The sequence below is a fragment of the Chlorocebus sabaeus genome, chromosome 3, assembly GCF_047675955.1.
Source record: "Chlorocebus sabaeus isolate Y175 chromosome 3, mChlSab1.0.hap1, whole genome shotgun sequence".
Taxonomy (NCBI): Eukaryota; Metazoa; Chordata; class Mammalia; order Primates; family Cercopithecidae; genus Chlorocebus; species Chlorocebus sabaeus.
The window spans coordinates 12,108,418-12,124,626 of record NC_132906.1 but is presented as its reverse complement, the minus strand read 5'-3'; the positions used below and the strand labels follow the sequence as shown (position 1 = coordinate 12,124,626).

The 16,209-nt window shown below is 40.7% G+C and overlaps 1 protein-coding gene across 8 annotated transcripts in view; it reads left to right on the top strand.

Moving 5' to 3' along the window:
• Nucleotides 1–16,209, top strand: part of STARD13 (StAR related lipid transfer domain containing 13) — a 550,191-nt gene that overhangs the window by 405,485 nt on the left and 128,497 nt on the right. The window contains exon 1 of one of the 8 annotated variants that reach the window (XM_073013297.1): nucleotides 8,363–8,942. The exons of the other annotated variants lie outside the window; for them this stretch is intronic. Coding sequence (XP_072869398.1) covers nucleotides 8,885–8,942 — 58 coding nt within the window. The 5' untranslated portion in view covers nucleotides 8,363–8,884. Of the gene's footprint in view, nucleotides 1–8,362; nucleotides 8,943–16,209 lie in introns of those variants that run through there. 8 annotated transcript variants of the gene reach the window in all.

Here is a 16,209-nt window from a genome sequence, read left to right as displayed (position 1 = left end):
GTCACACTAGCCTAGAGGTAAAAGCAACCTAAATGTCCACTGATGATGAGTGAAAGCATGAAGAAAATGTGGTATATACATAAAGTAGAATATTATTCAGCCTTAAAAAAGAAGGAAATCTTGTTATATGCCACAACATGTGTGAGCCTTGAGGTCATTATGCTAAGTGAAATAAACCAATCACAAAAAGACCCATTTGGCTTGATTCCACTTCTATGAGGATTCCAAAGAAGTCAAACTCATAGACACAGAAAGTAGAATGATGATTGTCAGTGGCTTGGGAGAGGGGGAAATGGGGAGGTTGTTGCTTAATTGGTATAAAATTTCAGTTTTGCAAGATGAAAAAGACCTGGAGACCCATTACACAACAATGTACATAGAGAAAACACTAATGTGTTACCTCTTAACACATTAAGAAGTTATTTTTTATCCCTTAAAAATGGTTAAGATGGTACATTTATGTTGTGTTTTTTTACCACAATAAAAAACATGCCACCTCATGGGGATATCATAGGATTACAGAGATAATGTATATAAAGCACTTGACTCATTATATGCACTTCCACATTAGCTATTATTATTGCTACAAATTAATCAACCCAAGCCTAAGGATGATAAGTGACTTGCTCAAGGTTCCACAACTACTAAATGGCAGCACTGAACCATCAAGTCAGGTTTTCTCACTCTAGAGCTCATAGATTTTCGACTGTTCCTTGCTTCCTGAAACTGAAACTTTCTTCCATATGGCAAAAATTTACACCCTGGGATCCCCAACCTATATTTCAAAATCACTAGTCTGTTTCTTACTAAGCATACACATAAAATAGATGTTCTACTTTTAAGGCTATGCTGTTTTTCTAATGTAAAGTTTTTTATCACTCACTTTACCTTTTGGGGGATATATATTAATTTTCCCCAAATCTTTCACTTTATTTGACCCCATCCTTATTCCAGTATCTTGGGCAGCCCTTCTTAGTCCATTGTAGTGCCTTAGGAAAAGCAGATCTTTAGGTTTTAACTAGTAAATAAATCTTTAGTCTTGAAATCTGGCTTTGCCATTGAAACTAGCCAGGGAGTTGGACCAACAAAGAAAAATCCCAAGGGAGTGAGGATTATGTCTGTTGTGTTCAATGTTGAATTCTCAGGGCTTTATGTGGTGCTGTATTAATGGATGAGTAAGTAAAAGTGCTATCTAAAAGAGAGTCTTAGATTATCTGAGCTGGAAAGTAATCCAAGGTCAGCCATAACTACTCAGTGGAAGAGCTAGTCTCAAAACATATTTCTGCTTAATACTACCTCACTCATAAGTGATACTGATCAGTTACTCTGTGTGGTTTACATAAGATGTGTTCTTCAAAGACATAATTTTGTCTGTCTCTTTTTATGAAGACACTAATGAAACATTTCTTTAGACAGTGATGAAACAGTTCTTTGAATCTAACATACTCTTGGTTTTTGTCACCAGGTAAAATGTTTCATTTCATTCGAAGCCATAAAGACTCTTTTCAACCCAATTGGTATAGTTTAAAAGCAAAAATCATTTCAAAGGAAATATGGTGTTTCTAAGAGCATCAGTAGAGATTGTGTCAAGCTTTTCCTTAAAATTTTTTGACAAGTGTAGTCAAATGGGTGTAGGGGATGGTGGTGAGGGGGGAGATGGAAAGTTTTTAATCAAGGGATCCCACTGGTAAGTGCTGTGATCCAGAAATGTCTTTTCTAGCAGCAAAGTTAGGATTAACTGGAGAAGCAAGATGCTGGAGGCAGGAAGACCAGAAAAATAGTTCATTGCAATAGTTCATGTGGGAAGTAAGGCTACTGCAAAAAGGTCAATGACAGAAACAAAAAGGAGGAATAAGATGTTACAAATTGAGGCTTGTTTATGTTCTTGAAGGCAGGGCCCAAGTCTTATATCTGCAGTACTAACACAATGCCTTTTTGCTGGCAAGGACTCAATCTATAGATGTTTTATGAATTTATGAACCAATTGAAAGTGAGGCCAAAGAAAAACAGGGATTACAACATGACTTCATTATTTAACTTTTTTTCCTAGTTAGCTGAGAGTGGTGGCTCCTTTAAGAAGTTAGAAATCTGGAACTGGGACTTTGAAAGAGGACAAGAGTGAACTTCCAGGAGCGGTGCAGAGTGCAGAAGGAGATTAGGGTATGACTAGGAGAAAGCTGAATTCCTTGACATGGATGAGATTGTAGAGGGCTGGTTTAAGAAGAAAAGAGAAAAGGTTAATGTGTAGATCTTTGGGGAAAGCATGTAGATATAAGAAAAGGAAGAAAGAAGAAAATTGAGCAGTGAAAACCAAAGGTATAATATATATCCAAGGGAAGAAAGAATTTCAGGAAGAAATCAATGGTCAAAAATTATCAAACTCTGAAGAAGAGACTGAAATTTTTAAGACAAAGGAATGAATTTATACCAATCTCAGAAGATGGCCATAATTTAATTTCTAAAAGTAATAACAGTAACGCAACAACATTGAGGAAAGCTATTGAGTAGCTGTTGTGAGCCAGAGTGGTTGTAATGCACTGTCCTCACTGTCCTCAAGGAATTGAGGACCAGTTGATTCCTGCTGTCACCTCAAGGTCAAGCACTGAAACCATTCCAGTATCAGAGGACTCAAGATAATAAAGATTGCTCTTCCCCTGTATCCACATAGATGCACTTTCCTGACTGGCTTCCATATGCTCAGCATTAGACCACCATATCGCTAAGGAAACAGGGGATGCCAAGGAAGATTGTTGCTGAAAGCTTCTGATTTAGCACTCCAAAGTTTGGAAATCTCTGCATATGTACAAAGGCTTAAGGGGATTAACCAGGATGAAAAACTGAGGTCTGCTATTCAGCACAAGAGATTTTCCTCAAAATCTCTAACACTCACACAGCCATACATTCCCACTGAACCCAGGGGCCTCCTTGCACCTCGTCCTTCCTTATTCCTCTCCACAGAAACACTAACAAGGTGTATGAGGAGAGTCCTGCTTGCCACCAAGTCAGAAGAGAATACAAATCAGATTCCTGCCAAAGATTTTCATCATGCCTTACTGGCCAGCCATAAATTCTGTCTTCTGAAAGGAATGATATGATTCATTCTCAGCAGTCTGAAGCACTCAATAATAGAGTGATTCAGTCTTCAAAAATCAAAAGGCACTTCGGGTTCCCCAAAATGCCAAAGAGAAAGCACAAATTACTCACACTTTGTAATGAAAACAGTACGTTTTCATAATTTTAAGAGGCTGGAATGAGCTTTAAGACAGCAAGATATATGCATCGTGTATTTATGTAAACTGATTTGGGGGTGGTTTTTTTGCCCCCAGTTGGGTCATTTCTGTACTTTCTCATTCAAACTGTGAGATTAGCCTGATGTTAATTTACCAACGGAACATCCACCTGCCCAGGCACACCTGCTGCTCTTAGGACATGAGCTGCTAATGCAATGTTTCTTAAACGTGCGCATGCATTAGAATCACCTGGAGGCCTGGCCAAAGCACAGATCACTGTGCCCCACCCACAGAGTTTCTGATTCAGGAAGTCTGGAGTGGACCCAAGAATTTGCATCTGGAGCAAGTTCTCATGTCAGAGGTTTCCAGACTTCCTTGGCTCCTGGTGTCCTCAAGGCCTCAGTAGTTTTTGCACAGTGTCCTTCAACAGGGCCACCAGACTTTTCTGATAACTCTGTTTCTAGGCCAAAAGAAATACCTCACAGTTGCATTTATTAAGTACATAGACTGAAACACCTGAAGAAGTATTTGTGTCCTAACAACTTAGCAGCTGTTTTTAAAAACACCCTTAAATTGAAAGAAAAATAATATTTTAATAATAACCACAATGACTTAATAATGAGATGTCTGCACTGGCTGGACACTGTACAGTTTCTCGAACCTGGGAATCAGATGGGCTATTGCCAGCCTTATTTTCTGTTCCATATTGATTTTCACATAGCACCTGCTTTTTATCACAGCATCTGCCAAAAATCCAGCTAGATATGGACTCATGGAAAGGAATGTTGTTGACAGAATCTCATGTCGAAAGCGTGAACTACTTTGGACTAGTAGTTTGCTGAATGTCTGACAGATGTCCCGTGTTGCTTGTGAGTCTCTCAAGAATTTAAAAAATATCCCAAGGCTCCTGTGTGAGTTTGCGACAGTGCCCCAGAGTGCCCTGGTGCACATTTTGGGAACTGGCGACTCAGGCATTCCTGATGCTAGTTTGAAGATGCCACTTTGAAAACCACTGTACTAATGGCTTCAAGAGACCAGAGGAAGGAGTTCTCTGAACGTTTTTACATTTTCTGTGATATTACGTAAGATCCTTAAAATATTGAAAAGGAAGAAATGCAGATAAATATATACAAATTCAGCACTAACGACTTTTTATTTCTATAGCAGAAGAACCAGATATGGAAGAAATCAGAGAAGGAATAAAGATATCAAAAGGAGTTGTATGCTATCATTGTTATGAATAATTTACAAAGCAATTTGTATAACCTTTTAAAGTCATAACTAATTAAACCTGGCAATCCCAGTGAGCTAGGTAACAATTGTTTTCCATGCTTTACACACAGGAAACTGATATATAAGATTAGGTGACTTGCCTCAGGCCAAAGAGAGGTAGATTTGTTGGAGGCAGAATGCTAAAGTCACAGTATTTTTACTTTCATCAAAAAAAAAGTTATAAGAAACGGGACTATCATTTCATATCATTAAGAAAAGTCCCTCAAACTTCATAGTTAATTTTCACAAAAATCATGTAAGGTGACTGAACATCAAGTAGCACCATTTTATTAATGAGAACTCCATGGCCAGTTGTGGCCTTGTGCGAGGGGAATGTCAGTGAAGCATTTGAGAGAGCCCACGAGTGGAAGAGAGAAGATGACATGATGAGTGTGAAGACACAGAGTACAGGGAGAGGAAGGCTGGTTTTTACCTTTGAAAATAGCTGGGACTCTGTTCCTGTATCCTCAGGAGCATTTTCTCAAAAGAACAAAATTCAAAGCCACTTGAGGACAAAGGGGCAGAAAACTCAGCTTATGACCAGAAAAGCAGGTAGCAGTCAGTAGTTCTCCATCTCAAGGGGTGGAGGTTCTGCATCTGTTTGATGAAATCATTACTTCTTTGGGGGCTGGAACCAAGAGGTTCAAGAGAGTCTATTCAGACACAGCCAGCCTAGCGTATTTTTCTATTTGTACACATGCTTATAAGCCACATATGTACACAAATACGGTCATACATATCTTTGGCTCATCTGCAGTACCTGGGACAGTGAGGGCCTGGTGCATTTAATGCAGGATTTTTCTTGGCCCTTTCAATGGACTCATAGAAGGGGCACCCCACCTATTCGGTCTGCCATGCTCAACCCCTTGCAGGAGGGAGCATATGAGCAAGCAAGTGCAGGATCCAGCTGGCTGCTCTGACTGCTGACACAGGAGCAACTTCTGTGCAGGGCCTGCATCCAGACCAGGCATGTCACCTTGAGGGGAATGCAGCAACACCCAGGTAAGGATGACTGCAACCCCAAAGCCCCAGAGGGGGTGTTACAGTGCTCCTTTAGTTCTGCCATCTGCAGACTTGTGTCAACAGCTCAGTTGGCCCCTTGCCTCATCGTGTGGGGTGGCTGCTCCACCAGAAAGGGGAAAGGGCTGCTGTGACAGCCTTTCTGGGTACCCACACTTGATGGGTCCTGAGCTCTCATCCAGCATCCAAGACGAATGAGATCACATGGACAATTGAAGGATGGTGAAGGCAGAGAATTTTATTGAGTGATGAAAATGGCTCTCAGTGGAGAAGGGAGCTGGAGAGGGGACAGAAAGGGCAGGTCATCTTCCCTGAAGTCAGGTTGTCTCTTCCCTGCAGTCAGGCTGTCATCTCCTCTAATGACTGAGTCTGGGGTCTTTATAAGCACAGGATGGGGTGTGCATGCTGATTGGTTTGTGAGTATGCAAAAAAGGTTAAAGCGAAGATACAACTCAAATGTGGGCTTGACAGAATAGAAAACCAATTAGGAAAGGGTAGGTATATGGAAAAGAGATGAAGGGTGGGGATCCATCAGAGGAAAGCACACCAAACAGGAAGACAAGCTCTCAATCCAATCCTAGGATTTAACCTGTAGCTTGACTTTCAGGCCTTAAACTCTCTTTGGCTTGGAGGTGGGGTTTCACTGGGTACCTCCCCTGTATGCTGAGGCATTTGGCTGCCTTCTGACGCTATCACATTGAGCAGTGCTTGATATGTTACTAAAATGTCAGGGGTTTGGTCTAGGTCTTGCTGCTCTCAGCACAGAATGTCAATCACTGAGACAACAAGTATTGCCAGAGAAGAAAGCTTTAATCAGGTGCTGCAGCAAAGCAGAATGGGAGACTTAGTCTCAAATCCATCTCAACAATGGACTAAAATTAGGAAGTTTATGCAGGAAAACAGGGAACTAGGAAGAACAAGGAAGCAATCATGATGGATGAGGGGTCTTATGTCTCATTGTCTGGATGTAGTGATTGAGTGAGTTTCATTCCCCTGCCTGAGGGTTGATTTCCTGAGGAAGGCACTCAGAACAGACAAATGTAAGTTTCTAATTTTAATTCAAAGGGTCAATTTCTATGTTTATTGAAAAACCTGCAAATATCATTTCTTTGGGACAATTGAGCTGGTTTCAGATACACATCGTCAAAGTTTTTGGAGCATGATTGCAAGATTCTGGAGGAAAAGAGAAGAGATGAGAGATTATAAATTGAGTTATTGTGTTTTCGCTTGTCCTGGAATAGATAAGATTTAACACACTAACCAGTGATCTGGATGACTAAACAGAGTACAGTAGTCCCTCTGCATCTGCGGGTTCTTCCCCACTTGTGAGTCAACAAATCCCAGATAAAAATATTTGAAAAAAAAATTAAAAATAAAAGAATAACAGTACAATAATCAAAATATAAAATTTAAAGTGCAATACAAGAACCATTTACATAGCGTATTTATTTAGTTTTGGAGACAGAGTCTTGCTCTGTCACCCAGGCTGGAGTGCAAGTGGTGTGATCTTGGCTCACTGCAACCTCCACCTCCCAGGTTCAAGTGATCCTTCTGCCTCAGCCCCTCGAGTAGCTGGGATTACAGGCACACGCCACCCTGCTTGGCTACTTTTTGTATTTTTAGTAGAGATGGGGTTTTACCATGTTGGCCAGGCTGGTCTCGAACTCCTGACCTCAGGCAATCCACCCATCTTGGCCTCCCAGAGTGCTTGGATTATAGGCATGAGCCACCATGCCCGGCCTTTTTACATAGCATTTACATTACAGTAGGTATTATATGTAATCTAAGGATGATTTAAAATATATGGGGGATGTACTGGGTTACATGCAAATACTATGCCATTTTATATCAGGGACTTGAGCATCTACAGATTTTAGTATGGGTGAGGGGGGCGTGGAACCAATCCCCTGTGGATACTAAGGAATGACTATATACTAAAATGACCCTGAATCATAAAGCTGTTAAAATCTTTAAAGTTTCAGGTAAACCTCAGTCATCTGGAAACGCTATGGGAATGCCCCGGGCCTGCAGTCAGAAAGAGAGTCTGCAGTTTGCACTCCAGCTTTCTCCTGCTGGCCATGTGACCAAGGCCATTCTTTAACAGTTAGTTTTCTAAGACGTAGGTCTAAATAGAGCTCCAAAGGGAGGTGGTAAATGTGAACGTATGCCACAAGTTTTTATTATGTTCCCTTCAACTCAAAATGATGCGCACGGCCTAGACCACAACTCCCCCAAATCTGCCCCTCCTCCGGTCCCTCATTCATAATGTAGGGTTCTCTAATGCCCTAGCCTGCAGGGCAGTGAGGCCGGCCTGAGTAAGCCCTCATGTGTGTTAGAGGAGTGCCAGGATTACAAAGCACCAGAGCTCATACCCTGTCTATAAAGAGAGCCACTCAGCCACCACCCGTGTGCCAGGCCTGAGCCTCATCTCCCTGGTGCCTTGTGCAATGTGTGGCACAGTGAGAACCTGGCCCTGCTGTCCTGAAAATCTTCACCCTGTCCAGGGCCTTATGCACCAATGGCTGCCAAGTCAGCAGCTTGAGGGCCGATCAACTCCTCATCTCCACTCCCAGCCCATTGTCTTCACTGTGTCTCACCCTTGAGATAAATTAAAAGTTATAACTGTCCTTTATCACTAGGCCTGCCAACTGAGGAGTGTCCTGAGATGCAGGACTTGAAGTTTTAAAACTGGGATCGTAGGTCATCCTATATATGGCCCAACTGAAACTCTATCTCCTCTAAGCTAGTGTCCCAGTCTCTCCAGTTGGAAATAAGTATTATTTTCTCTCTTCTTTATGTGCCCACGACATTCTGACTATGCTCGTATCTTGGCACTTTGCAGGTATTACAGTTCTTTCCCAAGTGTTTCTGCTTCTTTCACCAGGTTCTTAGCATCTTGCAGTTATGGTTCTTCCATCCTCCTCAGTGCCTCGCTGGCACTTTGCACATCAGGGGTACTTAAGAGTACTTTGCGTACATTGAACAAATTAATCATTCAAACATAAAATGAGTAAAGACCGACCTTACGCGTCATAATGGACTAAGTAAACAGTGTCTTAGAAGAGATAATGTGATTCTCAGATGAATCAACATGAGGATAACAGGAAATAGGCTGAGATTTCAGCAAAAGAGAATTCTTGTGCATCAGAAAGCAGCCCTTGACCGGAAAGAGTGATGAAAAAAAGTGGATATAGCTTACAAAAGAAGATTATGAAAGCTCCACTCTGAAAATCGTTCAACAGTGTCCCAGCATCCATGGCTGTTTGTTTAAAATGAAGACTTTTCTGAAATAAAGGGCTGGGCAAAGTAATGTTGGAGGCGGTGTTCAGGCAGGCCACCTCCGGGAAACCCAGGGCACCAGGATGAGTATTCTCCCTATTTCTACCAGAGCAGCCACGCCTCTTCTTCTTTCTAACCAAGGTAAGATGTGCATGTACCGGCTTTTTCCTGTCCAAGTTGTGACTGTTTAGGTTTAGAAGTCAAGAGCGTGACAGTAAAGCTAACTAGCCACAGATGATGATCTTATGTTGTAGCTGAATACTTTTCCAATACGAGATTTATCTGGGGACCTAAGGCTCAGTGAATTACCATTTGCCATGGTCTTCACTGGAGAACGATGGCTCCAATCTCCTTCTTCCCCATGTGAACTGACCATCTGCTCCCAATAATTGCAAATTCACTTCCAGGCCTCATAAAGTCTCCCTGTGTTCTTGCTTGTCTTTGAAATGCCTCAGGCAACTGCTCTTCTGTCCAATGGAGCAGCCACAACAGCTGTGGGATTCACTAGGGTTTGTCTCTGCTCCATTTTTGGCAGCAGGCAACCACCACTAAGCCACTCTCCAAAAAAGCCTACAAATCGTAAACCCATTTAAGGTTTAACTCCTGGGGGACAACAAAGAGAACTGCCTTTGAATGCGAGCTCTGTGTGCCTCACTGAGGCGTCTGGCACAGGGGCTTGTCCTCAGGGCCAGGGTGATGCGTAGGGAAAGTTACAAGCTTCTGAGGGAGTATTTTCACAGGTTTTCCAAACAAAGAGTTCTTTCTTCCAACCCCATACAACTCTCTTCTGATTGCTAATTAACCAAAGCTAGTGAAAAACAGGCCGTTTCTGTAAATAGACCAGAAGTAGTGTGTGCGTGTGGTGTGTGTGCACACGTGTACTCGCGTGTCCATGCCTGGCACGGGTGATGTGACTTTTAATATTTTTCGTTTTTGTTTGTGTTTGTTCAAGCAGGCCATGAAATGAATGAAAGTCTGTTTTGAGTTCGACAAGAGATAAAGGGGTGTTACAGGGCATCTTGTCCTTCTGGTAATTTTTCCAGTACTCACGCAGTCTTGCAGTTGTCCTGGCTACTTGAGTATGTTAAGTGTTTTGCTTTAAGTTGCCCTCTGTCCTCTGAAGTTGAGAGTTACCACAGTCTTCACCATAGGATCTGTTTTGGTCTGTGTCATCTCGCTGTCCTGGCCATATCTCACCTGTCTTCCCCTGTTTACTTCCATGGAGTCACTATTTAGGAAGTCCCTTCTCAGCCCATCTGCCTTAAATCACTGCATTGTTTATTTTCCCACCAAGGAGGCTTCCCTCTGTTGGTTGCCTGTCTTTCAGATTGAGTATGCATTTGAAGATCTAGAAGCCCCTTTCCTTAGAAGCCCGTACAGGCTGCTGGCAATTTTTATTCAGGCTGCTTCACCACTTGGTGCAGTCTTCCACCTAGTCAAAGCCTGCCAGAGTCTGATGGCCTTTTGGAATGGTTGCTGAAGTCTTCAAAACTCTACTTCTTTTAACTTTGCTTTTGTGGTTACATATGAGTAGTTTCATAAGTTTTGCAATTTGGTATCTTAGAGTATTGAAACAATGTTGCATTCTGATTATTTTATCCACAATTATGATACTTACTGTGAGGTTACATACCAATTAGATCCTTGTCTTACTCGTGTCTAATTAATATTTCTTGTTTTAATTCTGGCCTTTTTGGTTATTAGACTCTATGTGATGGGGGAAAAAAGCTCTTCACAGGCCTCTAGTGGACATGTAGTGGAACTGCAGAAATCTTGTTTTCAAGCCTGTAGAACTGTTGGTGTGGCCCATGTCCGAATTAGCAATCACAAGCATGTTATTCATTTAGTATTTAATTTAAAGATAAATAGTATGCATGGAAGCAAGGAAGATAGGGATACTGGTGAAATCAAACTCTTGATTGACTGACTACAGCATATGACCAGGTTGTCCACTGTTGCCTGTTGTCCTCTGAACTGAGTTTCTTTGACTAAGGAGTCCACGCAGTCTCTGTTTTATAACAGGAGCTCAATTGCAACTTCCAAAAAAAAAATTGTAAATGAACTGTACTCTTAATTCATTTTTATCAATAATTTTTATGAAGAATGCCTGATATTTTAGTAGATTCGTAGTTTAAATAAGAAACAATCAGTTTAAATGTTTCTTCTCAAAAGAGTTGAAAATAATATGTCTCTAGAAAGAAATACATAAGGGAGTAATGTGGTCCAGAGGCAACCTCAGCCTTTGCCAGAGGCTGCGATCCCCCAGAATCCATTGGGGCTCCCTCCCAGCCGCCAGTGATTTTCCATGAGCACTCCATGTACTCTTCATGCTTCTGTGCCGTGCTTTTATGTTGCCTTTGCCTGAAATAACTCCTCCCTTCCACCACTTCCCCACCTGGCAAAATTCTTCATATCCTTACAAATCCAAGTCAAATGTGCTGTTCTATTTGCATCTCCTTTCCCCCACCACACAACAGTTAAAAACTGCTCTGCGTTGTTTTGTTTTACTATCGCACCTTCAATCTATCATTATGTTCATTTGTAAAGGGCCTGTCTCTTTCTGCTGATGGGCTTTGAGCTTCTCATATGTTGTTAGGATGGTGGTGTGCTTCACAATATTCTTATCATCGCTTTATCCTCAGTAGCTAACACAGCTCCTGGTATCTCGTAAAGACTTTTTCAATTAACTGATACTCCTTATGCTGCTTGTCCTAGGAAAAAATGAGAGTGAGGGAAGTGTGCCTCATTTTGTCTTTGGTATCTAGGTTTGCATCCAGCATCTTGCCTCCCTATTGTTCCCCCTCCATAGTCATTCCAAGTTAAAGTGGTCCTAATACCCTAAATTACCTTTTTCAGGATATTTGGACTATAAACCTTATCTCAAATTTAAAATGAAATGTTTTGCCCTAGTGTTAAACAAGAACAGGAACTTCAAGCAATTAGGCTGGTGAGAGAGTTGTTTGGGGGAACGGAATGCCTAGCTCTAAATATAGCGTAATGGCTGTCTCTTCTCCCTAAGAATTGGACTAGCTTCACTCTTTGTAGAGGGAGCTTCCATGCCTCCTTTTGGATTTAACTTACAAGTATTTTCAAGGTATTGACATGGAAAGTAGTTCTGGAACAATTTAGCTATCCGTTTAAATTCACATAGGGTTGAACCACCTGGGATCATGTTTTAGCTATGCATGAGGACAACGAGATTCTGATGAGTCCGTCACTGCCAGCAGACCTTGAACTAAGATAGAAAAGACTAAAGATGGAACTTTCAAGGGAGTGGCTTTATGGCTAGAGATCTGATGTTACTTCACATTAGAGGGCTGAGCAAAGCTTGCAGGTTGTAGATGAGAGCAATTCAAAGCAACTGATCACTGAGGCATTTTGTAACGGCCATTTAAAAGTTAGGAATGAAGCTTGATTTGCTGAAAACACTCAGTTTGGTTTTGCTTAGTTTTCTTTGAGGCAGAGGTTCTTAGTCTGGTGACTTCTCTGCAAAACTTCAGAAATTATATAAGAACAAATGAATATACATATGCCATATGTTTAATGGAGAGAAATTTGTTAAGATCCCTAAAAAATTTTAAAAACAGTTAAGAAGTACTGTTTTAAGTGAAAGGTAGATGTTTTATAGTATGAATCAAGTTACTAGACTTTTACCTAAACATTGCTTGGACTATCCTGAATATTACATTTTCATATATTGTTCAATTGCCTGCTTATGAAATGTTCTTATCTGAATAATAGAACTAGATTTGAGGCCGGGCATGGTGGCCCACACCTGTAATCCCAGCACTTTGGGAGGTCAAGGTGGGCAGATCACCTGAGGTCAGGAGTTCAAGACCAGCCTGGCCAACACGGTGAAACCCTCTCTCTACTAAAAATAAAAAAATTAGCCAGGCATGGTAGTGCGTGCCTATAATCCCAGCTACTTGGGAGGCCGAGGCAGGAGAATCGCTTGAACCCAGGAGGCGGAGGTTGCAGTGAGCTGATATTGTGCCACTGTACTCCAACCTGGGCAACAAAATGAGATTCATCTTAAAAAAAAAAAAAAAAAGGAACTACATTTGAAAGCTATTTTTCAAATATCCTAACACTTATGGCAATAGCTGGCAGTAGACTTTTACTAAAGACTTCCTGTACTTTTATGAGGCAAAAATGAAGGAATTGGAATAATTTGTTAGGGCAAAAGAACAACTTATTTATAAAAGAATGAAAGAGCACAAATAAAGTTTGTCTCTAACGAGAAGCTGCTTGGAGCTTGCATTAGTTTGCTCAGGCTGCCATAACAAAATGCCATAGACTGAATGGTTTAAACAGCAGATATTTGTTTTCTCACAGTTCTGGAGGATGGAAGTCTGATATCAGCATGCCAGCATGGTTGGGTTCTGGTGAGGGCTCTCTCCCTGGCTTGCAGACGGCCGCCTTCTTGCTGTGTCCTCACATGGTGGAGGGAGGGCAAGCTCTCTGGTGTCTCTTCTTATAAGGACTTAATTAACCCCATCATGAGGGCCCTACCTCAGCTAACCCTAATTACCTCCAAAAGATCCCATCTTTAAGGATGCAGTCACACTGAGGATTAAGGCTTTAGCATATGAATTTGGTGGGGAGACACACTTCAGTCCATATCAGAGCTTAACCCATTTTGTGCAAGTGTTACTTCAGTTGTGTAGTTTTCTAAATTTGTAATTAAATGTTACCACTAGAAGAAAATCACATATTAATATGAAGAGTTTTTTTAATTAAGGAAAAGATTTAAAGAACACAAGGCAGTATTTTATAAACCATAAAAAATACATCAAAGATAATTGTGCCAAGGAAATGAGAAAGCTAGGTGTTTAATACCTCTACGTTTATGATACAGTGATACTTCGCTTACCCAAAATTCAGCTCTGTGGTAGCATGAGCTATACAGAAAAGACCTAAAAACAAGCAGCATAAATATTATGTACCAAAGCTCTTCTGTTTTATTCATAGGACAGTTCCTGACATCTTTACAACTTGGTTTATTTACTCTTATTTTATACATAGTTCTAACAAGCTTTATTTCCAGGACTTTAGAGAATGAAAAAGTAAAAGTTAGAAGGAAGAGGAGGACTGCAGATGTACAGATGGCAGACAGAAATGGTGACTGACTAGTTGATAGCAATGGAGGAGAAGAAAATAACTATAAAAAACCAATCTGGCTCAAAGACCCTGCACAGCTGCCTGAGGTCAGGAATGGCTCTATTTCCCACGTATTTCCTAGTTTCTGGCATAGTGTTTGGTATATGTTTGTTGAATGAATGAATGAATGTTTTATTTGGTACCAAGGACATCACAGCATAGTGTCTGATATAATGTTGATCTTCAGTGATTAAGAATATATTAAATTATGTATGTATTATTCTGTTTAGAAAGAAAGAAATGTATCTATTTTTAAAATACTGTAATCTAAAAAAGTTATTGTTTTTAAGTTCAGATACTCTAATGTTAAATTTGTAGGTACACACACACACAAAACCCTGTTATCCTGACATACCTCATTCCTGAAATATTCAGACTTTACTGTCATTTGTTCCTGAAAAGAATGGAATGACGTAGACAACTGTCCAGCTGCTGAATCAAAGGTCAGGTAAGCCACGTACCTACACAGTGGAGAAGAATTGGTTATGCTTAGAAAAGCATGGTTTTGAGAGGAAAATGTACAAAGATGGTGATGTTTTACATCTCATATGTGTTCTAGTCAGTATTGCTGATGTTGTTTTCTGAAGGAAGAGAGACCCATTCAAACTGGCTGAAGTATTAATGGTGGATGTAGTAGTCAATTAGCTATTGACAAAATATTCTAATGTAACTCTTTTTTTTTTTGTCTTTTTAAATATTTTTTTATTATACTTTAAGTTCTAGGGTACATGTGCACAATGTGCAGGTTTGTTACATGTGTATACATGTGCCATGTTGGTGTGCTGCGCCCATTAACCCGTCATTTACATTAGATATATCTCCTAATGCTATCCCTCCCCACCAACCCCCACAATAGGACCTGGTGTGTGATGATCCCCTTCCTGTGTCCAAGTGTTCTCATTGTTCAATTCCCACCTATGAGTGAAAACATGCAGTGTTTGGTTTTTTGTCCTTGTGATAGTTTGCTGAGAATGATGGTTTCCAGCTGCATCCATGTCCCTACAAAGGACACGAACTCATCCTTTTTTATGGCTGCATAGTATTCCATAGTGTATATGTGCCACATTTTCTTAATCCAGTCTATCGTCATTGGAGATTTGGGTTGGTTCCAAGTCTTTGCTATTGTGAATAGTGCCGCAATAAACATACATGTGCCTGTGTCTTTACAGCAGCATGATTTATAATCCTTTGGGTATATACCCAGTAATGGGATGGCTGGGTCAAATGGTATTTCTAGTTCTAGATCCCTGAGGAGTCACCACACTGTCTTCCACAATGGTTGAACTAGTTTACAGTCCCACCAACAGTGTAAAAGTGTTCCTATTTCTCCACATCCTCTCCAGCACCTGTTGTTTCCTGACTTTTTAATGATCACCATTCTAACTGGTGTGAGATGGTATCTCATTGTGGTTTTGATTTGCATTTCTTTGATGGCCAGTGATGATGAGCCTTTTTTCATGTGTGGGTTGGCTGCATAAATGTCTTCTTTTGAGAAGTGTCTGTTCATATCCTTTGCCCACTTTTTGATGGGGTTGTTTCATTTTTTCTTGTAAATTTGTTTGAGTTCTTTGTAGATTCTGGATATTAGCCCTTTGTCAGATGAGTAGATTGCAAAAATTTTCTCCCATTCTGTAGGTTTCCTGTTCACTCTGATGGTAGTTTCTTTTGCTGTGCAGAAGCTCTTTAATTAGATCCCATTTGTCAATTTTGGCTTTTGTTGCCATTGCTTATGTTGTTTTATATGTGAAGTCCTTGCCCATGCCTATGTCCTGAATGGTATTGCCTAGGTTTTCTTCTAGGGTTTTTATGGTTCTAGGTCTAACATTTAAGTCTTTAATCCATCTTGAATTAATTTTTGTATAAGGTGTAAGGAAAGGATCCCGTTTCAGCTTTCTACATATGGCTAGCCAGTTTTCCCAGCACCATTTATTAAATAGGGAATCCTTTCTCCATTTCTTGTTTTGGTCAGGTTTGTCAATGATATGATAGTTGTAGATGTGTGGTATTATTTCTGAGGGCTCTGTTCTGTTCCATTGGTCTATATCTCTGTTTTGGTACCAGTACCATGCTGTTTTGGTTACTGTAGCCTTGTAGTATAGTTTGAAGTCAGGTAGCTTGATGCTTCCAGCTTTGTTCTTTTGGTTTAGGATTGACTTGGCAATGCGGGCTCTTTTTTGGTTCCATATGAACTTTAAAGTAGTTGTTTCCAATTCTGTGAAGAAAGTCATTGGTAGCTTGATGGGGATGG